The sequence below is a fragment of the Elgaria multicarinata genome, chromosome 16, assembly GCF_023053635.1.
Source record: "Elgaria multicarinata webbii isolate HBS135686 ecotype San Diego chromosome 16, rElgMul1.1.pri, whole genome shotgun sequence".
In the NCBI taxonomy this organism is placed as follows: domain Eukaryota; kingdom Metazoa; phylum Chordata; class Lepidosauria; order Squamata; family Anguidae; genus Elgaria; species Elgaria multicarinata.
This window is the reverse complement of record NC_086186.1, coordinates 2,161,882-2,186,224: the sequence shown is the minus strand read 5'-3', so window position 1 is coordinate 2,186,224 and position 24,343 is coordinate 2,161,882. Positions and strand designations below refer to the sequence as shown.

The window sequence follows — 24,343 nt, the reverse complement described above, 5'->3', positions numbered from 1 at the left end:
AGACGAAGGGCACGATCCTATGCATGTTTAGACAGAAAAAAAGGTCCTACAACTCCCAGCATTCCCCAACTAGATTGGGGGAGTGCTGGAAGTTGTAGGACTCCACACACACGCACACACGCCTAAACATGTTTAGGATTGTGCCCTGAGTTTCCCAAGTCCCTCAACTGGAGTCCTTTCTCCCCCTAAAACAAACCCGTGTCGTTCACATTTTGAACCGAGCAGGACATGATCCACCTCCAAGAGTGGGCAAGGTTAACGGCAGGCGGCTTCGGCCACTGCGGCTGAGCATGCGCACGTTCCGCGGTTCTCCGCCGGGACGCTCAGCTTGTCCCAGTGCGGGCAAGCCCGAGGGCCGGCGGCTTCAGCGGCGGCTACCGAGCAGGCGCAAGACGCGACGCGCGTGCTCAGTGGCGCGCCAGCCTGGGGGACTCTCTCAGGGAGCGTTTTATAGTCGCTGCACCGGCTACCGGCGGGACGAGATGACGTCACAGCGGCGGGACGCACGTAGGCGGAACAGCGCCGCGAGGAGGCGAGTGTGAGTGCCGGTCGCTTATAGCGCTCCGCGGTGTAAAGGGCAGGGGCGGAGCCGGAGGGGGCCGGGGCGGCAAGATGGCGGCGGGCCGGTGCCTGCGTGCCTGCTCCAGGGTAGCCCTCGGAGGGCCGGGCCAAGGCCTCCCCGGCCAGGCACCTGCCACTGGCTGAGGCGGAGGAGGGAGGCGCGCGGGGGGAGGGGGAGGGGAGGGGGAGGCGCCCCCGCCGCCTCAGGCGCCCCCGCCGCCTCAGGCGCCCCCGCCGCCTCAGGCGCCCCCGGCCAGGGCATCTCCTGACAGGGCAAGCCAAGACGCAGCATCAGCCGCAGCCTTCCCCACCCCCACCCCGAAGGCCGGGTTCACACGTGTCGTCCAACGCGGGGCTGGGCAGACCTCGGGTGGGAGCTGCTCCGTGTTTCCACGAGGGCTCTTGTGGGCATTCGCCCCCCTGGAGACAGGTGCGAAACAAGGGCGCCGGTGGGCAGAACCCAGGCCGCCCTCTGAGCCACAGGAGCGGGCGCGGAACGCCCTTCACACGCAAACCCAGTCCACGTGTACACACACACACACCGCAAGCATCCTGCCTCAGCAACCAAATGCTGGTCTGTCTTCTGCACGTCCCTAAAATTTATTTATTTATTTATTTATTACACTTATATACCGCTCCCATTGCCAGGGCTTTCTGGGCGGTTTACAGAAATTCTAAAAAATTAAGATAAAAACGAGTATACAAAATTTTAAAGTGTGGATGCCCGTGTATGTGTGTGTGTGTATTTGTGCACCTGTGAAAGGCACATGCCTGCAACCTGAAAGGCAGGAACCCACCACCACCACGGCTGGGTCCTGGGATGGGCCTGTGTGACAGCAGGACCAAAGGGCAGCCTTGTGGCACCTGACACATTCCTTATGGCAGGTCTTACTTTGTCCATGAAGGCTTTATGCCTTAATAAATTTGTCACCACAATACATTTGTTCATTTAAATGCACTCGTATTGGGTGGTGGTGGTTGTTTTAAATTGACTGATGGCTACGTGGGAAGGTGAATTTGTAATAATTTTCTGGCATTTCTTGTAATAATAATAATAATAATAATAATATATTACCTGCCTCTCCCTCTGGATCGAACAACACCAAATACCATATAATACATAAAATTAGTTAAAAGAGCATTTTATTATTTATTTATTTATTTATTTATTACATTTCTATCCCGCCCAATAGCCGTTGCTCTCTGGGCGGTTCACAAAAATTAAAACCATAATAAAACCAATACAATATAAAACCAATACAATATTAAAACAACCATCACAGCATCTTAAAATTCTTAGGTTTAAAATTCATCTGAGTAGGCCTGCCGGAAGAGACTAGTCTTTACGGCTGTCTTAAACTCAGAGAGAGCAGGGTGAGTGCTTATGATTGAAGGGCATTTTTAGTTCTTTACCCAATGATTTTCTCTATAGGGCTGTACATGTTTGGGAATGTTTTTCCTCCTCACATTTTAACATCCCTTTCCTGTAAGGAATTACCTCTTTGGTCAATATTAGTAGCCACAGTATGGCTCTCTTACCCATTTCCTCCACTCTTTCTATGATCCTGGATGTCTATGAACAGCCTTTTTTGTTTTCATTGCCCCACTCTCTCTGATGTCATATGAAGCTGGCGAGGTTAAGAACACAGGAAGAGCCATGCTGGATCAGGTCAAGGGTTCACACAGTAGCCAACCAACTGTCAAACAGGACAGGACTGCAGCAGCACCCTCATGAGTGCAAAAGCAACCCAAAGTTGAGTGGAAGCCTCCTCAATTTCTAAGGACTGATTCCTTTTCTTCAAAAGGACCTGTACATGCACCTCTTCAGGCAGTGCTCCCAATAAACTGCAAAATTGAGGAGGCATTTGTGAAATTGAAAAGGGAAATTGTCAGTTTCCCCAAAAAGGAAACCAGCATTGGTGAAACTGATACATTCTCTTCTCCCCACCCCTGCTGGTTTCACAGAAGACTAGAGAAGGGGATTTAGAGGGAACTGGCTGGAAAAGAAATAATACAGAATGGTGTAGGTTCTACCTTCTTTCCCTGTCACTAAACTTGTTATTGGATCGCATCCAACTCTAGTTGCAGGGCAATATGGGCCAGGATCCAGGGTAGGCAGACATGGGAGCATGAGCTGTAATAAATGTGATCATTAAAGCACCTGAAAATGCTGGTGCAATTTTGAGACTGACTTTTCCAGAGGCTGCAGGCACTGTGGGGGAGGCAAGTATTGGGACTTTGGTGACTGTGTTATTGGGGATTCTCTTCTGCACGCTCCCCTTTCTCAAGAAATGCCCAAACACTTTCCCTCGATCTTCTTTCTTGAGATGTTGCTTTTCCAATTCTTTATGCACAAACAGAGCTTCTTTGATGGATGTGTGCATACCTGCAATGTGTGTTCATTCTGTAACTATTTTTTTCTTTCCCCAAAAAGTGGCTGCACAGTTTATCAGGACTAAAAGCCCACTAACGGACCTAACTTTGCCTTTCATGGTATGAGTAGCTCTTTTCCTGTTTGTCCTAGACAAGAGCACCTTAAAGTCTGTCTTGACCTACCGTGGCATGACCGAGGGAGGAATTAAATGTTTCGCTGCACGGCACCCTCCCTCCTCCACCTTGGTCAGCCCCCTGTGCCACCTACCCTTTCAGCTTCTGCCATTGCTCCTTGCATGTCTTTGGTGGCGGCCACAGATGCTACCTCCTTGCTCCTCTACCCTGTCACCTTCCACAGGTCTCTACCCAACCCCACCACGTGATGCTTCAGCACGGCCTTATCTTTGTCCTTTCTCCTCACTTGGTAACTGGAGTCACGTCTAGAGCTTCCTAGAGTGGCCAGTTCTCTTTCGCAGATTTCTGACCCTTCTGGAAGCTTGGTCCCATCTTGAAGATTGCTGGCTGAGAAAGAGCGATAGGGTGGTGCTTCTCCTGGAGCAGCTGCTTGTCCAGTGTGGTGCTGTGAGGCAGCAGTAACACCACCAGCAGGGTAGTGCTAGTGGAGAGGAAGCTGCACAGGGGGAGCAGGCTCTGGGTGGCAAATTTTTTCCATGCTCCCATCCTCAGCTGTCCCCCACCCCAGTACGATTCTTTTGCCTCCTGTTCGGGCCTACTCTGTGGCATGTGCTTCCATAGGCAAAAGCTTGCTCCATCTCATGCATGTTGAGAATTGGGCAAGTTAGTGTATATGTGGGTCCAGTGGAAGAAAACCCCACATCTGTGTTTTTGTTTTATCCTTAAGTCCATTGGATCAAGCCGTATGAAACAGGGCTTTTGCAGGTGTGGCACCCTGGCTTTCGGAATGCTCTCCCTATGCGTGACGCCTACTTTACAGCCTATGTTTTTATTTACCCAGGCATTTTAATTTGTATAATCCCTCTGCCTCAATATTTTTATTTGGTGCTTTCATTATTTTTGTCTGAACTGGCAAGTTTACTTTATTGTATTAAGTTTTAAATCATTTATTATCTGCGCTGTTGTACACAGCCCTGGAATCTGATTTAATGAAGGGTGGAGGGGGGGTAGAGAGGTTTTAAATGAATTATATAAATGTTCTGAGCTAAAGAGAAACAGAATTGTTAGGATGGCATTCAAACTAGGAGCTTTGTTACTCCACTGGGATTAGGATTTACTGTTTTGCAAAATAAATAAAAATAGTGAACTGATGAAACTTGCCGTTTGTGTGTGTTTTGGTATCAAGAAAGGAATCAGCTAAAGCCATCTGTGAAAAGGAAATAGTGGTAGTCAAAACAAAATAGCCGCTTGTGTTCAACGAAAGATTGTTATATACAACTTCTGTCTTTGTTGCAGTCACAGTTCTGAAAACCAAACGTTTTAGCAATATTCTTGGCCTATGTTGACTCATGTGGCTATGTTTTTATACACTGAGTTTTCAAAAATATAAACTGATGAATAACGTTCAACTTCAACAATGCAACATTTTTATTACATAATTCTGGAAAAAAAATAGGCTTTAAGAGTCTATTTAAGGAAGAATATGGTAAATTCCACTTGTAACAGGCAAGATGATCATGACCTAACGTCATGGGGATGGAGAAAATAAAAACTGTAAAGATTAAAGCAAAAACAATGGAGCGAGAGTGACTTAACTGTCAAAGGATACTCCTAATCAGCACCACAGTGATGAGCTTTTTCCATTAGCAGACTTGAAGGTCCTGTTATCTTTCATGTATGATGCATACGCAAGGAATCCATGGTGGCTCACATGGTCTCCTCCTTTACATTTTATTCTCGCAACAAACCACCCTGTGACTAGAATGGGTACCTAGCCCAAAGTCAACCCTTGAGCTTCAGGGCTGAGTGGGGCCTACAACTAGTCTCTCCTGAGGCCCAGCCCACTTTCCACCCCATCATCCTGGCTCGGTATAGATGGTCAGCTAAGGATAGTTCTCTAGAATAGGCATCTATCAGCATTTGAGGAGTTTCCTCTTCTTATAAATTCACACTCTGAGAGGAAAGACAACATTTTTTAAAACCCTGCTCTGTTCTGCAAGAAGCAAATACGTAAGCAAAAATAATAGCACATCTTGTATTGAAAATCTAGAGCTTTAAATTAGTAGGATTAAAGAGGCAAAACAGAAGTGGCACAATGCACAGCTTAAAGCCACCTATTTCCCCCCACCCCACTACTCTCAGTTAAGACACAATGATGTTAATGCTAGTTTAAGGCTGGCTATTGGCAATGATAGGAACGTGGGAGGCTTCCTTTCATGTTCTTTGTGTAAGAATTAAAAAAAGATACTGGTAGCAATCTAAATGTTTCCAAGGTCTCCTGTGAAATACATTTTCCTTTTATGTGAGGTGGTCAACCTGGCCGTTTAAGGATTGAGACACACCATTCCATTCAGGCATGTTCGTGTCTGTAGCAGCAGCAGCAGCGTTCTGTCCTGGCAGTGCTTCGCACAGGACTGTGGCTGCTGGTTTTTTGTTAGCATGGCAATCAGTCTAAGCTCGCTCTAAGGAATTATCTGCTGGGCCAGCAGAGCCTGGTCCATTAGCAGTATAATTATGTTCAGTGCATGGCATAAATGTAATCCGACTTCCCAGCTTCAAGAAACATTTCTGGTGCTTGTGAACGTAAATATTAAAATGCTTTTCTTTTTATATTACACAGCTATGATGACTTCATGGGGTCAGCCAAAAATGTGATAAGTGAATCTATTGATGTAGAGGACAGTTATAACATGATGGTAAGTTATCTCCGAAGACAGCAGTTTAAGGGCTTCTTCATTTTTGTTGTCGCTCAGGCTTGGACTGGGTGATGTGCAAAATCCTTTCCAGTGCTCGCTTTGACCATGGTGGGCAGAAGGTAAGGTTAAGGATCTACCGGTAAGATCGGTCTAGGCCATGGATGGACAACTTGCAGCCAGCTGAACGAATAAACAACAAACAAAAAAGAATAATTCAAAAAGGGATGGTGTTTTAATCTTTTTAGGGTTTTACTTCTTATGTTCACCACTCCGGGGTCTGTCTTAGATGTGGATATATACTTAGATGTGGTATACAAATGTTGGAAATAAATAACTCTGCAAGATCCATCGCCATTGGCTGTGCTGACCAGGACTAATGGAACTTGTAGGGCAGAACATCTGGACGGACGCAGTTTATTTATTTTATTTTATTTATTACATTTTTATACCGCCTAATAGCCGAAGCACAAAAATTAAAACCATGAAGAACACAATAAAACAACCAACAAACTAAAAACACAAATACAAAATACAGTATAAAAAGCACAACCGGGATAAAACCACGCAGCAAAAGTTGATATAAGATTAAAATACAGAATAGATTATAAGATTAAAATACAAGCCCACCACTGGGGGCACCTTGTTCCTTAATTCTTAGCATAGGTCTGCCTGCGTGAGCCACTATTTTGCACCTGAAACTGGTCGGTGAATCTCAGATCCCGCAAGCCTAAAGTCTGCCTGCCCCTGTATTAAGGCATTTGAAGCTGATTCATGGCTACCCGTAGCTCAGAAGCCTTGTGAAGTCAGTGACTTCTTTTAATTCCCCCTCCAAATTAAATCACAAACCAGGCAAACCATGAATACAACCTGCCTGCAATTCCTGGCATCATAGCAATGACTGATAGCTGCGTTTAGGATTACTTGGTTTCCGTGTAGAGCTGAGGGACGTTGGAACTGGCCTTACACTGAGGGGGACCCTGGGTCCATCTAGCCCAGTATTGTTGACACTGACTGGCGGCAGCTCTCTGGGGTTTCAAGAAGGAATTTTTCCAGCCCTACCTGGAGATGCTGCAGGGGATTGAAACTGGGGCCTTCTGCATGCAAAGCGCATTGATAGGCCCGGTGTCAGTGGTCGGCACAGGCAGGCAGCTGCTGAGGGCCCACAGGCTCCGAAGGGCCTAGTGCAGCTGCCACCCTCCTCCTCCTGCCTTCCAGCCTACTGGAATCACCTAGGCCAAGCTTGCAGGCCCCATGGCATCCTATTTTAAAAAGGGGTGGTGGTGGGGAAACAACCATACATGCTGAGTAGCAGTGATCAGAACCAATCGGGCACTGACTTTGGCAGAGGGACCCAACCAATGAGGACACAGGGTAGTCTTTGTGTCACTCATGTGCCCTCACTGGCTGAGTCCCCCTCCCCAAGGGCAGAGTCTGATGCGTTCAGATTGCTGCTAATGGAAATGTATGTTTTCAAAGAAAACATTTAAGATTGCTCAGGAGGGCCTCTGCTCGGCTGGCCAGGTGAAGGGAGGAGGAGGAGGAGAAACACTGGTTTCAGGAATTAACCAACCCAGTAGCTCCACTCCTGTGTCCTTAGAAGTGATCGGCATTGGACAAAGGCCATCATTTGGATATTATGGGTTGGATTATTGGGCTGTTAATGAGGCGGTTTCTCTCTCTCTCTCTCTCTCTCTCTCTTCAGGCTTCTTTCCAGCGCTCTAATAGTCACGATAAGGTCAGAAAAATTGTGGCCGAGGAGGGGCGCACAGCAAGGAACCTGATAGCCTGGAGTGTGCCGCTGCAAAGCAAGGAGGAGGAAGGTATGCGCTAGCCGCCCGTGCCGTCTTTTTATTCGAGAAATGATTTTGCCAGTGGCATCAGCTGGCAGTCGATTCAGGACTAACAAAGAGTACATCTTCACACAGGCTGTTCTTCTGGAACTGCCACCCAAGATTAGGCGAAGCCGTGGAGTGCAGGTCTGTTGGTGGCTACTGCAGTCATCATGGCCACGTGCCGCTCTATATCCAGAAGCAGTTTGTCCTTGAGCCTCAGTTGCTGGATGAGGGCTGGGGGGACAGTGGGAGACGGCGGCTGCTTTCAAGCCCTGCTTGTGTGCTCCTTGGAGTCTGGCCCACTGTTGAAAACAGGATACTGAGCTAAGCACATTTTGGGTCAGGTCCAGCAGGCCTCTTCTTATCTTCTTATGTAAAGCATAAGACTGGTCACCAGCAGAGCAGCCTAGGCCCAAGTCAATGCTTGAATTGCAGGGGTGGTGGCCCCATTACTGAGCAACCATTTCTAGGTGTGGGGGGGGGGGCATTGAGAAACATAAGAGGATTTAGGCTTCTGAAAATGCCATATGAATATCAGCAAGACTGAGCATATTTCCCTCTAAGGGATTATTCCCTAAGAAAGAAAGCCTATTTTATGGTCTGGACGCCCATAACAATGACCCAAGGATAGAGACAGGGTTCCAACCTCAGTTCCTGTCTGAGCTCCCCTCCCCTTCGCAGCTGGTGTGGTGAGGACTCTTTATCAGGAATCCTCTGGTCTCCCTGGCATCTCAGCTAGATGGGTGAAAAAGCCCATCTAGCTGAAATGCAGAGCAGGAGGAGCATGGAGATGAAGATCGCCTGTGTTGCTCCTCCTGTTCTGCATTGGATGGCCGTCGGCCTCTGAGTGTGGAGGCTGACAGCCATCCCCATAGGATGGCACTCTACGTATTATACAATCGTGTGGTTGAAGTAAAGGTATCATACGTCTTCACCACCAATCACCAGTCCAATTCCTTACAAAAATGAAATCCTGCTGTTCAGGCATTCTGGGGAAGGGAACTCTTCCTCTTCACTCTCAAGGCTTTGAAAATAAGGTATTCGCCCTTTCCAAAGGGGGATTTGTTTGCTCTGTCATTTCAGGGATGTTTTCGCAAAGAGGAGAGGGCTAAGCTCTAATGCTCTGAAACAGGCCTGAGAAAACACAGGCGCACCCCCACCCCACCCCATCCCCCTGGACCCAGGGACTGGACCTACCAGTTTGGAGCTCTGTTGCTGTTGCTCAGGGTTGGCTCTCCTCTTGGTCCCAGCATATGACTAGGACTATGCTTATATTTTAATGTCGGTGTTAAAGAGTTGTGGCTAATTAAAATACATTTCTCTCTTCAAAGGAAAACCAAAATGGCAAGTGGGAGGAAAATCTAAGAGAATAACTCAAGGAGCACACAAAGCTATTAAACAGGTAGATATGTCCAGGCTTCCTCAATGGTTTCTTTTTCATGTTTCACCAGAAGAGTGTGCGTATTCTGAAACAGAGCTCCTGGAATATTGTTGCTCTTGTTGTTTAGATACACGAATGTGCCAAATGCAAGGAGTATATGGGTGATCGTCAGAAAGAAAACCACTTTTAAATTGCCTTCGTTGAGTCCTAAGTCACATCAGCTGGCTTCCGATATAATGCAAAATGGTGGTTTGGGCTAACTGCCATTAAGAACCCAGACCATGCTTTGAGCTTCCGGGTCTACAGCAGGCAAACAGTGGCGAGCGCTCAAAGCTCTATTGTGCTGCCATTTTTCCTTTACCCGTGGGGGGGCGGGGCAAGCAATCTCATTTGCCCATGTCTGTGGGTAAGGTAACCCCTTTGCACACACACAGCTCCAAGGTCTGGTCAGATCTCTGACCAATGGACAGTATCAAGACCGTATCACAGCTGTCCTGAAAGACCTGCACTAGTTGCCAATGGCTTTCCAGGCTCAAGTCGCAGAGTTGGTCTTAACCCTTAAAGTCCTAAACAGCTTAGGGCTCAACTCTCTAAGGGACCATCCATCTCATTTGGAACCTGGCTATTCATTAAGACCTGCAGGGGAGGTCCTCTTAGGGCCATTTGTGGTGCAGGTATGGTAGGGCTTTCTCTTGTGGAATGCCCTCTTCCAAGAGCAACCGTCTTCTCTTGGCTTTTCGAAAGGGTGTGATGGTTCATCTTTTTAATTTAGCCATTTAAATTATGTTTTATTCTTTTTAATACTCTTGGGTTTTGGGGCGGTTATGGTTTGAAATTGTTGTACAGTGCTTTGATGGCTTTTTAGCTAATAAGGTATTATAATAAATGTTAATAAATTTTCTTGTACATATGTTCTAGGCATTGTGAGTTTACTGTAGCAAGATTGAGACAATTATTTGTGATCAGGACCTCCTTTTTCATGAACGAATAGCTTTTCTAAAAATGAAAATGGTCTTGATACTTAAGTTGATGAAAACAAAAGAAACCCTTGGCTAGTGTAGCGATTAGAGGGCTGGACTAGGAGAGGGAGACACTGATTCATATCCACATTTGGCATGAAACTCACTACGCGCCCTTTGGCTGATCACGGTCTCTCAGCCTAACCTACCTCGCAGGATTGTTGTGAAGCTGAAGGAGGGGCACACGCAACACATACTCCACCCCTGAGATTCTTGGTGGAAGGTGGTGGGGCTTTTGAAAATAAGTACAATAAACATTTGGCACAGAGACTCTGTCTGATGACCACTCAAAGTCTTAATTTTATTTTGTTATCTCAAAATATTATAGTTGCAGTTGCACTCATTTTCCTGCTGATCCGTAGCCTTGCCCCCGAGAGCTAATTCTGCAGATCTGGTTTCCCACAAAATCCAGGAGAAATGAAATGAAATCAATAACTTTGGCCACATTTCAGTTCTGTTTTACTCCAGATACTCTAGAGCAGTTCTTCTTGCCTGCATAGCTGACAAGGAATAGATCTTTAATGCTCAGCATAAAAGAAAAATCCTTCCTGTTGGAGCAAGTGGCGGCGGGGTGGGGTGGGGGGAACTCGCATCCAGATGCACCGCGTGTCTGTTTCACTCTCTGGGGGAGGCAGCCCTTTAGACTGATATTTCAGTCCGCCTGGAGATTTAAAAGGGCAACATTAACACAAATACCCAACTGTTCCACATCAATAATTAGACTGTATTAAACACAAAACGAAGAAGTGCAGACGTAAAACGATCGCCAAATATCACTAATGGAAACTTAAATCCTTCTCTCTTGGGGCTGTTCAGTCATTTTAACGCAAGGTCTGACCGGGAAAGGCAAGACTCATTTCCATATTTAAAACAAAAAACTCACAACGGGCTCTCAGGTAATTGATTTAAATGTATTTCACCTGTGCGTGCTTATTTAGAAGTGAACCCTGCTGTGTTCACAAGGATTGCAGCCTCAGACCCTGTACCTACTCGGGGAAGCAATGAAGAAGAGCCAGTGGCCAAGGAATGGAGGAAGAGAGCACTGAAGCGCAGAGGCCCTTTGAAGAGAGGGAGGGACCCCTGCCCTGCCCTCCCTCCATACTTGCAATATTTCCATCAGCCTGGAATTGCTTTTGGCAAAAGAAGTATGTGCATATTTACTCAGAAGTAAGTCCCACTGAGTTCAATGGGGCTTACTCCCAAGGAAGTGTGTTTAGCATTGTAGCCAGTGTGTGTTACATGGTTTACCATTAAATGAATAATTTCCATCCAAACCTGCAGCATTGATTTAAGTTCTACTACTTAACTCCTTTTGGATGTAAATAACAGTATTACAAGCGTGCTTTGAGCTGAATTCAGTCTTGCCTAGGGTTCAACAAAAGAGACACCAGGAATTATTTGTTTGTCTGTGGGTGGTATTGGAGAGGGGGTGGAAATTGCAAGCTGGTGGAAGCATTTGCTCCATGAAAGGAGTTGCCCATGACCAGAATCTGTCTTGGCTGGGAATAATTGGAACCTGGGGTCGGTGCCTGAATCATAGAGGGAAATGCTAGCAGGGCCCTTAATGAAATTGACAAGCTCCACCTCCCTCTGGACTCATTACCCTGTTTTGCCCATCCTGCTGATCCTAGTTTGATCAAACATCATTTCCAATGTCCAAACCAGCAAGATATAGTTTGAGCACATGCCCTAAACCAGGATTGTAAACCATGATTTGACCAAAGCAGGAAGTTATCCAACATGATAACTGCATGGGGAGAGGAGAGAGATCATTCCTGACTCTCCAGACTGGTTTGGAGGCTCGGAAACATTGATCTGAATGCTGTCAATATAGGTGTGGAACCAAATGTGCAGCCCATGAAAATCCAGTCCTTTGCCACTTCTACGGGCCTTTTGTTCTTGATATTGTGTATCACCTTGGTGTTGTGCATCTTTTTTTGCAGAGCACTACATCAGACTGTAAAATAGCATCAACAGCCAGCGAAAAACACTTTGATAAAAGCCCCACGAAAACGAGGCAGCCTCGGAAAGTGGATCTCCGAGCCCGGTACTGGGCGTTCCTTTTTGACAATCTAAGGCGTGCGGTTGATGAAATCTACGTCACTTGTGAATCAGATCAGAGCGTAGTGGAATGCAAGGTAAGAATCTTATGGTAACGCTATGGATGGGTGGATGATGTGTGATCAGTGCGGGTCGTTTTCATGGTGCTGCAGGACTTCTTTGTTTGTTGAAAGCTTTTTGAAGTGTTTACATTAAAGGAATCTCTTCCAGTTGGTAATGCAGAACATGAGTTTCCAGTTCACATGAGCTTCCTGCCCCCTGTTCCTTCAGGTCACTGACATGGTTTAGGTTCCGTGTCTTACATAGTAAATAACTTACAACCTCTCACTTACGCATCTACTGGTTCGACTACTTTGGTAGTATTTAGAAGAAAAGGGGGACATTTTAAAAAGGGGAAATTAAAAAGAATAGATTATCAGTGAATAGACTGAGGCCGTAGCTAGACCTAAGGTTTATCCCAGGATTGTCCTGGGGTCAAAGCTGTTCATCTAAGTGCCACACAGGGCATCCAGCGCCCAGGCAGGGACGAACCTGGGATGATCCTGGGATAAACCTTAGGTCTAGCTACGGCCTGACTGTGGTCAAAGCTTTTGAAGGCGAGAACTGTTCTCAGATGCTCTGGGCCATGAAAACTTAATGCTCTACCGTAAATCTCTTAGTCTTTTAAGACGCCACTGGGTTCTTGCGCGGCACGTGTGCTGTAATGGACTAACCTGGGTTCCCCTTTGGAAAATAAGTATTGTTTATCTTGGCTTTTAATGGGGAGCTTTTAAATACAAGAACTCCTCTTTGCTCGTGGAAAACGGCTTGTATTAGCACTGGTTGCTTTTCAGTAATATTATTTTACTTATAACCTGCCTTTCTGTGTCAATGCTTGCTCCAGATGACTCATAACTTCTTAAAAGATGAACCATATAGCAACGTCATCAACAGAAATCAGTAAAACCAACAGATAGCAGAACAATAAAAGCAGCAAAAAATATTTTTTTAAAAAAAACAGTGTCTTAAAACTCTATATCTTTTATTTGTGTTTTCCTCCAGTGTCATAGTGAGATTAATGCAGAATACTCAATTATGTCGTACTTTACCAATATCTCCCCCCCCCCCCAGCCTATATTTCAGTGCTCAATTTTTCCTGTAAGTGGCACTGTTGAGATTCAGCCTCTGGTCACATTCTTTAGTTTCCTGTTTAATGTCTTAATTCCACATTGTTCCCTTTCCTGCAGAGATACTGATCGCTCTCCTCATTCACTTGCTGATGGTAAGCACAGGAGATTGATGGCCCAGTATAAACAGTGTCTGGGTGGGACGTGGTCATAAGTTGGCTCCCCCCCACCCGCCCCCCATCTAAATTTAGATGGAAAACAGACACGTTGCCCCATGGTGGGGGTGTGTGTGTTTTTGACAACTGCAGTGGAAGCTGGTTTAATACTTTTATAGCTTTATAATAAGTGAAACATTTTGTATTATTAAATGAGACCAGGAAAAGCCAGAAGACGTGAAGATTCTGAAATTGTTGAGGGATCCAGGTTGTTTTTACATTCACAGTGATTGATTATTATTTTTTTGTCAAATTCTGGAAACCATTAGCTAGCCCGTTGCGAAGAGTGGATTCCCCCCCCCACCCTGGGTTATGAATATTTAGAGTTCTACTGAAACACAAGACTGCCAAATTGCCTATAGGATTAGTGTGTACAAATACAGCTTTGCTGACAGTGTGTTCCAAAACCAAACAGTGGCTAGAGGCTTCCAAGCTGTCTGTTGGCCTAACGCAATTTAAGTTTGTTGGGGTTTTGTTTTGTTTTTAAACTGAACCGTCTTCCTGCTCAGGAAATTTCCCCAGTGATTCTTTTGAAAAAGAGAGAGAGAGAGAGAAACGATCTGCCTCGGAATATAATCGGATTATGATTTTCTAAACGTTTGTTGCTGAAAGAAGGGGAGTTTATTTGTCTGACAAATCCCGTAGCGCAAGGCTTCTTCCAGGATTCCGCTTGTGCTGTGTTGGGAAGGCAATATGTATCCAAAACCTTTTTAAAACCGAGAACAAACATTCATTTCAGAAAAGGGTGAAGGTTGTTACACGATAGCAGAGCAGTTATCCAACAAATACTTTGTTTACAAAATCTAGGCATAAAAAAAATAACACATAGAATTCTTGCATTGCAAATGTATCCTTTTTTAGAAGGTTTATTTACCATACCACTTGATCCCTAATGCAGTCCCATGGACTGGTGACCTCTTAAATTCTGATATTTATCTTTTAAGTACAAAATGTTGCAGTATGTCCTCACCCTCTAATAGGAGTACTCCAGTTAAGGCAGCCATCCAACCATGCTTTCCTCTTGAGATACTGTGGGCTTGTCTGGAGCTCAAGGCCAGCCAAATCACTTTCCCCCCTGCTACCTCCCATTATTTATTTATTTATTATTTATGTATTTATTTATTACATTTATATCCTGGCTTTTTTCCTCCAAGGAACCCAAGGCAGCTTACCTAATCCTCCTCCTCTCCATTTTATCCTCACAACAACAACCCTGTGAAGTAGGTTTGGCTGAGAGTCTGTACCTGGCCCAAAGTCACTCAGTGAGTTTCCATGGCCAAGGGGGTGGGGACTAGAACCCGGATCTCCCGACTCCCAGTCCTGCACTCTGACCACTATACGTCATTTATTTATTTATTTATTTATTTATTACATTTTTATACCGCCCAATAGCTGAAGCTCTTTGGGCGGTTCACAAAAATTAAAACCATAATAAAACAACCAACAGGTTAAAAGCACAAATACAAAATACAGTATAAAAAGCACAACCAGGATAAAACCATGCAGCAAAATTGATATAAGATTAAAATACAGAGTTAAAACAGTAAAATTTAAATTTAAGTTAAAATTAAGTGTTAATTTATTTATTTATTTATTTATTTAATTAATTACATTTATATACCGCCCCACAGCCGAAGCTCTCTGGGCGGTTTACAACATTTAAAAATAGTAAACATTAAAAGTATACAATTTAAACACACACACACACACACACACACACACACATAAAAACAGTATAAAAACAACAGTATCCATTTAAAAACAACAATTGTGGGGTCCATTAAAAACAAACTTAACGTTGTTAAATGCTGTTAAAATGCTGTTAAAAATGCCTGGGAGAAGGCATATTAAAATACTGAGTGAATAAAAAGGTCTTCAGCTGGCAACGAAAGGAGTACAGTGTAGGTGCCAGGCGGACCTCTCTGCGGAGCTCATTCCACAACCGGGGTGCCACAGCGGAGAAAGCCCTCCTCCTAGTAGCCACCTGCCTCACTTCCTTTGGCAGGGGCTCACAGAGAAGGGCCCCTGTAGATGATCTTAAGGTCCGGGCAGGTACATATGGGAGGAGGCATTCCTTCAAATAACCTGGCCCCAAACTGTTTAGGGCTTTAAATGTCAATACCAGCACTTTGAATCGGGCCCGGACCTGGACTGGCAGCCAATGAAGTTGTAAAAGGACTGGCATAATGTGATCTCACCGGCCAGTCCCTGTTAGTAAACGGGCTGCCCTGTTTTGTACCAGCTGAAGCTTCCAGACTGTCTTCAAAGGCAGCCCCACATATAACGCATTGCAGTAATCCAAACGAGAGGTTATCAGAGCATGGATAACTGTAGCTAGGCTATCTCTGTCCAGATAAGGGCGTAGTTGGTATATCAACCTAAGCTGATAAAAGGTGCTCTTTGCCACTGAGTTCACCTGTGCCTCAAGTGACAGTTCTGGATCCAATGCCTTAAAAGTTGCATGTGCTTGGAAGAAGTTGTGGACATGTGCACGATTCATCCTTCTGTTTGTTTGTTTGATTTGAAAATTGTAACTGTCCTTTCTCCAAATGTTGTCATTGGATGGCAGCGGGCCTAAGGGAGGAGGTGTTTGGGGCGGGGGTCTTGTTCAGACTACGTTTAATTTCTTGTTCTTTCCAAGGGCTGGTTGTGCATTATTACTCTTAAGCACAATTGAATTTCACCTTGTCAATGGGTTTATTGCTTATTGTTTTCTTGACCTAGTACAATGAATTCCATTTGATGTAAGACACAGGCTTTTGTCTATATGCAGTGCGTATTATTTATTCATTGCACAATAAAACACGGGTATGGTTTTGGTATACATAACAGTTGTGTACTTTAGAGCGTTTTGGGTTGTTGTTTGTCCCATCTGTTGCTTGCTTTCTTGTCCTGTGGATGGATGTACATCAATATTTAGTCTTTCCTGCTTGTGAGAAAAGATAGAGAGCCAAGCGTGACAACTTGCTTGAAGTTCTTTGTGGGTTCTCAGTATACTAACAATCTTACAACTAATGATACAAAATCCCTTTAAACCATTTTTAAAAATTATTCCTATTGCTGTTGAAGTCTTCTATAATTTATCTTAAAAGTAATGCCCCAAATGACAACTACGTGTACGTGTTCATTTAACTCTAGAATATCTGAGCAACTCAGTTTGTATTTTTGAAGTGATGTTTATTTGATTGCAAAGAGTCATACTTAAGCAAATAAGTACCTAAGCCAGTGCTTTCCACATTAATTTCAAATCATGACTGAGCAAGCCTTGAATTTTGTTTTTGAAATAAATAGTTGAACGTATGTGTGTGATTTGATGACAGAGGAGGGGACCAGATTATCGATTGCAGTGTTTGTTGAGGATAATGTTTATTGTATTTGAATGGGACAAGGGCTCTGGTGACCGTTTGCGGTTGAAACTGCAGATGACGAGTTGTGGTAGAGATGCAAACGGTGATGGTGGGCTGGGGGGAGGCAGGGCGATTACAAGAAGATGAGCTGTTATTATCTCTCCAAGCTTTGGAGTCTGCCTTAAAAACAACTGCATCTTGCAGTGCAAGCCTGTGCATGTTTACTTGGGAGTAAGTGTCACTTTGTTCAGTGGAGCCTGCCTCCTGGTAACTGTGTTTAGGATTGCAATCTAATAGCTTTTTAAAAGCTGCGTCGTCGTCGTCGTCATCATCATCATCAAAATTTATGCATTGCTTCCCACCACAAAAAACAGTCTTGAAGTGACTTACACACAGAGTACAGAAATCCATAATAACAGAAGAAACAACCCAAATCAATGCAAACCATAAATCAGCACAGTCATACAATTACAGATCCTCCATAAAACCATAACCTAAAAATAATGCAACATGGAAAGTGTTCATTCACAATACACAACATTTCTCCCACCTCCCCCGCCCCCAGCCTAGAATGAACACCAGGGTGCCACAACAGAAAGGACCCTCTCTCTTGTAGCCACCCGCCTAATGTCCTGGGTTTTCTCTTCTCATTAGATAAATTTAAATGGCTACTTATAGTTTTGAATGTAGGGTGTGAGTTGAAGCAGTGCCTCCTTCACCTAAAGGGGCAGGGCCCAGTCTCAGAGTGCGCTCGTTTTGCACACAGAAGGGTCCCTGCTTCCGTTCCCAGCACCTCCAGTCAACAGGTGGCAGATAGCGAGGGAAAGCGTCTTGCGAGACCTGCTGCCAGTCAAGCAAACTGGCCGTGGTGGACAAATAATCTGGCCTGGCATATGAGGGCCGGCTCCTGCGTTTGTGAGGAGTGTTGGCGCTGTATGAATTGCTAGCAGCTGTAAATCTAAGTCCTTTGCACACGTGCAAGGCTCTGTCAGTGCTATTGCTAGATGTCGGCATTGCTTCTTTTCTTTTTAGTGCTCGCCTGCTCAAAACCGAATGAATAAATATTTCAGCACAGAGACAAGACTCAAGTTACTTGGCACCCAGGGGACCAGGGCCAAATTGCAGCCTTAAAGAACAACCTTGTTCCCTTTGCTCAGTTTTGTTGGGGGGTCTCAGAAAGGCGGTGAGTGGGTTGGGGAGGTTAGATCTTTGGAATTTGTTTTGGAGTCCTCCCAAAACATTTTGCCTTTGGTGACATCTGTCCTTCCACCTATATACTCTCCATTTTAATTTTCTTTTCTCAGCGCAGCTCATGTCTGTAACAAATTTATTTCGGCCATAATAGAGACAAGCAAATGGAAGGATTATATTCAACTCCACGAGTAAAAGCTGTAAAACTCAACTGTAAAATTGTTTTTGAAAATTTCAAGCCAATCTTAGAAGTTCAAGAAATGTCCAAAGTAGCAGTAGATAAAAAAAATTAAAAATTGAACAGATTTTTTTTTAAAATGCATTTTTATTTAAGAGATGTAAGAACAACAACAAGGATGTACAATAAGTAAATAAACATGGGAGAAAAACAACGATGGGCAAAGTACCCACCAAATACCTACAAAAAGAATTCTGGAGAGCCAAGATAGCTACGAAACAGAACAATTCACAATGGCTTTGGCAAATCCAGCCTCTCTTAAATTGGTATTCTGAGTCCCATTGTTTTTCTACCAGTAGAAATTAGGACTAACTCTTCTTTGAACTGTTCCTCTTAATTTATCTATGTAAAAAAAATTGACTTTTCAAAAGCCCTTCTGAAATAGTGGAACATTAAAGGATTCCCCTCGTCGAGCATATGCTACTTTTGAAGAAACAAACAAATTCATAATTAATGACCAGGTTGTTTTTTTTATCTACCGTCTTCTGAGTAATTAAGGAGAATGGTTAAAGTGTCCACGGTCCATGTCAGCACCAGGATTTAGGGGGTCCCTGGGGAGATACCCTCAGCAGGGCCACCCTAGTTGGCCCACGGCCTCCACTGGCAAAGCAGGTGGAGGCTGCTGCACCTTCTCCTGTCCCCTGTCCCTGATCACTTGCTTCGAGGAGGCAGGTGAGCAGGAAGCCTTGGGGAGGAGGAGGGGCAGCCATTGGGTCAGGGTTGACAGTGCAGCCCCTGCTAAAATGTGGATCTCAGCAGGTGCCCAGCAATGCCAACCCCTGGCCCTGATCATGACTCACGATCACCCTGGTTATCTGCTGGATGATTATCTGAAGCCAACATGCTAGAGCCGTAGCACATAACCACCAAATATGGGCCATATCTGCTCCTTGAACATTACATTTCCAAGTGTCCACATGATAGTCTATTCTATTGCTGCGGGTGTAGATACTCCTGTACAATCATTTTTACTGAGTCTCCCTTGAATTAACAAATACCCAGCTTTCTAATTAAGCTAACCCTCCCCCTTCCTCCTCCCGATCCTTAGCTCTCTCTTATAAACCCAGCCTTTTGCTTTAGGAATTACTCTAGAGATGTGCTTGACCTTGAAAAACGATGGGATTTTCCAATGGCCACGGCTCCGTTGCAGGAAGAGGCTGCCCCATAAAGGTTCCTTTTTTGTCAGCACCTTCTCAAGTGGTACATGTTTCCACTGCTTCAGCACCGTCGGGTATATCTGCTACACTCCGGACCATGGGTGAACTGGAGAGCTGTATTGATGGCTGAGCCCCTTGGGCCCTGTGCGTGAGGATTGTGTGTCAGTGGGACAAAGGGATGGCGCCAACCATCCTGCCGTGTGCGCCAGTAACGAGAATTAATTACAAACCAATCGAATCCGTTGCAGCCAATTGGTAAACTAATTGGTAATTTTAGCTGTACATCTATATGTAGTTATCTGGATGCCTGTAACGACGCTCTCAGAGCCACTTTTGTTCGGCTGCCTCCCGCTTGACAAAATGGCCTTCATAGCTGTAGGGAGAAAGATGTGCATCAGTGAATATGGGGCCACTCCAGCTGCTTGTCTTGTTTGTATTCCCTTGTTCGTCAAACAGGACTCGGATTACAGCTGCATGGTACTTGCTCTGATAATTTCGGATAACGGCGGAGCTAGGCATTCCTTAAAATCGGGTCTTTAAAGCCATTAACTGTAATTTCTGTGTGCCAGCCCGCCGGAGAAATATAATTTCATCTCTTCAGAACGACTAAATGTTTAGGAAGCGGCAGATCATCAGGGGGAGGCTGGATTTTCTAACCAAGTAGCAGTTGCTGGGCAGCTCGCTCCTTGCAGTCCGCGCTCTGGCTGAGTGGCCCTCTGAATGTCCCCGTGGAAGTAGACTTGGCCGGCCCTTGGCCGGATGGAGACCAAATGTCTGCTTCAGGGCCAGATCTACACTTTGTGTCAAATCATTACGATCCAATCGTGGTAGCACTACATCCCCCTTGTGCATTAATACCTCTCAGGACACACAATGACAGTTGTTGCAGTATTTCGGATAATGTGGAATAAAAAGCAGGAAATAACACCATGAAAGCAATATATGGAATGTGTAATGTGCCCCAAAAGTTATTGGTGCACTTCAGTACCGCTAAAAAGCAGTAGTGTAGATCTAGATAAAGTAGGGCTACAGATCTCTGTCAGATGTGCTCCTTGTAACTTTGAAAGGTCATGGCTTGGAGCAGGACAGGGGCACTGGGCAGGTTGGAACTCTAACCCCGCTGGCCATTTTGTAATGCTTAATCCCTGCAGTCAACAGTGGGCAATGGTGAGCTCTAGGATGGTGGGCTACAGCCATGCAGTGGTAGACTGAGGTTCTCCCCTGCACATCTTGCAGAGCTGGAAGGAACCAAGAAAGTAGTTAGCCTCACCTTATTGCCCTCATCTCACACTATTGCCCCGCTCGTGCTCTTCGCTCCTCTGATGCCATGTTTCTCGCCTGCCCAAGGGCCTCTACTTCCCTTGCTCGGCTCCGTCCATTTTCTTCTGCTGCCCCTTACGCCTGGAACGCTCTTCCAGAACATTTGAGAACTACAAGTTCAATCGCAGCTTTTAAAGCTCAGCTAAAAACTTTTCTTTTTCCTAAAGCTTTTTAAACTTGATGTTGTGCGGACTTTATACTGTTAGTTTTACCCTACCCTGTGCCTGCTTACCCTACCCTGTGCCTGTTGGCATTCTGTTCCCCTCCTTATTATTTTATTATGATTTTATTAGATTGTAAGCCTATGCGGTAGGGCCTTGCTATTTACTGTTTTACTCTGTACAGTACCATGTACATTGATGGTGCTATATAAATAAATAATAATAATAATAATAATAATAATAATAATAACAACAACAACAACCTTCCCTGAAGAAGTGCCACTTCCGGTAGAAAGGGAGAGTATAAATTCAATAAGTAAGTGCAAGGCCATCAAACCATGGTCAGTCCCCGCCCTCCAGTCAACTGTGTGCCTTTTCTGAAGGCAGAGCCAGTCCTTACAAATTTACTGGGGCTGCTGCTGCTGAAAATGACAGCTCCAGGTCGTCTTCTCTTCCTCATAAAGACTAGGTGTGCTCGACATGTGGTATGTACAGCTATGTTGTCCTTCCACTGTGAGTTCCTCCACCACAGAAGTACTAGCCAATGTGCTGGAGTGTGGGTGGGTCCATTAGCAGCCTCACGTCATGTGTTGAGCATCCATATATCCTAGAATCATAGAATAGCAGAGTTGGAAGAGGCCTCCAAGGCCATCGAGTCCAACCCCCTGCTCAATGCAGGAATCCACCTTAAAGCATCCCTGACAGAGGGCTGTCCAGCTGATTCTTGCATCCGAGGCAGGAAGCCTGTGTGCACCAGCTGCTGGGGAACATGGGCGGGAGGCTGCTGTTGCACCATGTGCTGCTTCGTTGGTCCCTGGCCGACGGCTGGTTGGCCCCTGTGTGAACAGAGTGCTGGACTAGATGGACCCTTGGTCTGATCCAGCCTCAGGGCTCTTCTGATGTTACAGGATGAAACATTATACAGAATAAGTACCATTATGTGTTTCTATAATTATTTATTCTTAATTTACTATGTGAATTTAATTGCTGCTTTTCCTTTGATGTGTGAACTGTTCTTGACCAAGCTTTTTTTGTTGTAGGAGGTGCTGATGATGCTCGATAACTACGTCCGAGATTTCAAGGCTTTGATTGATTGGATACAGCTCCAGGAGAAGCTAGAGAAAGCAGATGCCCAAAGCAGGTAATCGGAGAAATGGTGCATTTCCAGCGTAGCTTGCGCTTTATTCCACTCCGCTTGCGTGACTCCCAGATCATATACGCATTCATTGTGGTCAAACCACAGTTTAGCTGTCAGGGTTGTGCGTCAGGCTTGCAGGCTTTCCCCCCTCATCACATGCCCTGGTTTGCAATGAACGCAGTTTGCCATGATGTCTGAATGAGGCTGCATGAATGCCTTCATGCCCGTGTCGTTAAAAAGTAGAATTAATTTTACACTTTTGCATCTACCTGCAATTTGTGTATTGAGTGAGTTTCACCAGGTATGAGAATTAGTAGAACCATTATTCTGAATAAGTTGTGGACACTTGCATGCACAAGCTCATGGTGCAATGAAAGACTTAGGGCACGATCCTATGCATGTTTAGGCAGAAAAAAGTCCTACAATTTCCAGCGTGCCTCAGGCAGCATCCCTGGCTGGGCCATGGTGGGAGATGTCGGACATTTTTCTATCTAAACGTGCATAGGATTGTGCCCTTAGTTACTTTAAGGATTGTATTATTGTTTTTATTTTTGTTTATTATATTTTGATTGCTGTTTTGAGCATCTCCATTGGAGAAGAAAAGCAGGATAAAAGTCTTTTAAACTGCAGAATTTTAGACTTGGTTTGGTAAGGTGAAAAGTAAGTGGCAACCATGGTGTACTCTTTGAGAAACTCTTTCTGTTATATAGAAGATACAGGCAAACACATTCTTATTCAGAGAGGCTTAAGTTGACTTGCCAGTTGCTGAAATGGTTTTTTACCAGTGGGTGCTGTATGTTCCTTAGTTTTATTGATTCTTTTGACTTGTTTTTCTGTTTTAATAGTTACAATATTATATTGTATTTTGTATTTTATTGTTTTGTTTTTGGTGGAAAGGCGGGATGTAAGCATAATAAATAAACATGAGGTTTGCAGGCTGTATTTGTCTGGCCAAAGCTTTCCTTCCAGGCAGCTGAGTCGCGGCATTGTGACAGTGAAAGACCATTAGCTGAGGGTGTGTGTGTGAATTTGAATCTAGGCTGTATCCCTGCCTTCCTCACCCAGTGCCCTCTAGATGTTTGGGACTTCAACTCTCATTGCTCCCTGCCAGCATGAGTAATAGTCAGGAATTCTGGGAGTTGTAGTCCAAAACATCTGGAGGGCACCAGGTTAGCAAAAGCTCAATACAAAAACAAAGTCTCGAGGCAAGGGATGTACAGGACAGTATGTTTGTGTTCTGTTTCCATTCTGCATACATTTCAGCCCACCCGCCCTTTAAGATCAGCCTCTATGCACTAGATGCTGGGGAACATGAGCAGGAGGGTGGTGTTGCACCTGTGTCCTGCTTGTGGGTTCCTTGTCAACACACGTGAACAGAGTGCTGGACTAGATGGACCCTCTTGGCTCTTCTTATGTTCTTAATTAAGAAAGGCCCTTCTCATTGGCCCACATGTGAGAGCAGTTATGTGGGTGACCACACATGAGGGGGCCTTCCCTGCGGTGGCCCCACACATCTGGAACAAGTTGCCATCAAGGTTCCGCCCTGCTCCATCATTGCAGGCTTTTAGGAAGGACTTGGAACCTATTACTGTATTTTACTCTGGACTTCTCATGATGTGATTGCCGCTGTTGCAGTTTTTATTGCTGGTTGTGTTGTTTTTTATTGCTGTTTTTATCGCTTTTAATATTTTATCTGTTTTATGTGTTTTAATGCTGTACATTGACTTGAGAGGGTTTCTGCCCTGAAATGCGCCCCAAAATATTATTATTATTATTATTATTATTATTATTATTATTATTCATTTCCATTATTATTATTCATTTCCATCTGTTCTGCCCTATTTCTGCATTAATGTCCACATTTAAGAACAAACGCTCATGAAAGATCCCCCCCCCCATTTACATTTAACCAGGCGGCCTGAGATAATGAGATCCTTACAAAGGGGCACAGGATCGTCTCGCCTACCTCTGGCTTTATGGAATCCACCGGCATGGAGTTAATTGCCAGTGAAGCTGGGGTGCCAATCCATAGTTCTTGCTTAGAATATGCCTTATTTAATTTGCAGACCAACTTCGTTAGCATGGGAAGTAAAGAAGATGTCTCCAGGACGCCATGTAATTCCAAGCCCGTCAAGCGACCGAATCAGTGTGACCTCCAGCGCTCGCAGGAGTCTAAACTTTGGGTATGAAACCGAAGTCACCTTGGCCATCTCAAGGGTTAAAACAAAGCCTTAGAACAGCCTTCCGCAAACTGATCCTTGCAGATGTGTGGGACTACAACTCCCATCACTCCCAAGCCAGCGTAGTTGGGGAAGGCTATTTTAGAAGGACTTCTGGCTGTAGCTTTGATTGCTCACCTTCACTTACCTTGGTTTGTCTTTTGGCGAAGGAATTTTTTTTTTTTTCAGTGTC

The 24,343-nt window shown here is 44.8% G+C and overlaps 1 protein-coding gene across 1 annotated transcript in view; it reads left to right on the top strand.

Moving 5' to 3' along the window:
* Positions 1-449: 449 nt before the first annotated feature.
* Positions 450-24,343, top strand: part of SCAPER (S-phase cyclin A associated protein in the ER) — a 156,715-nt gene continuing 132,821 nt past the window's right edge. The window contains exons 1-7 of the mRNA XM_063142209.1: positions 450-538; positions 5,690-5,765; positions 7,468-7,585; positions 8,929-8,999; positions 11,941-12,135; positions 21,834-21,934; positions 23,998-24,114. Of these exons, the coding sequence (XP_062998279.1) occupies positions 483-538; positions 5,690-5,765; positions 7,468-7,585; positions 8,929-8,999; positions 11,941-12,135; positions 21,834-21,934; positions 23,998-24,114 (734 nt within the window). The 5' untranslated portion in view covers positions 450-482. The remainder of the gene's footprint in view (positions 539-5,689; positions 5,766-7,467; positions 7,586-8,928; positions 9,000-11,940; positions 12,136-21,833; positions 21,935-23,997; positions 24,115-24,343) is intronic.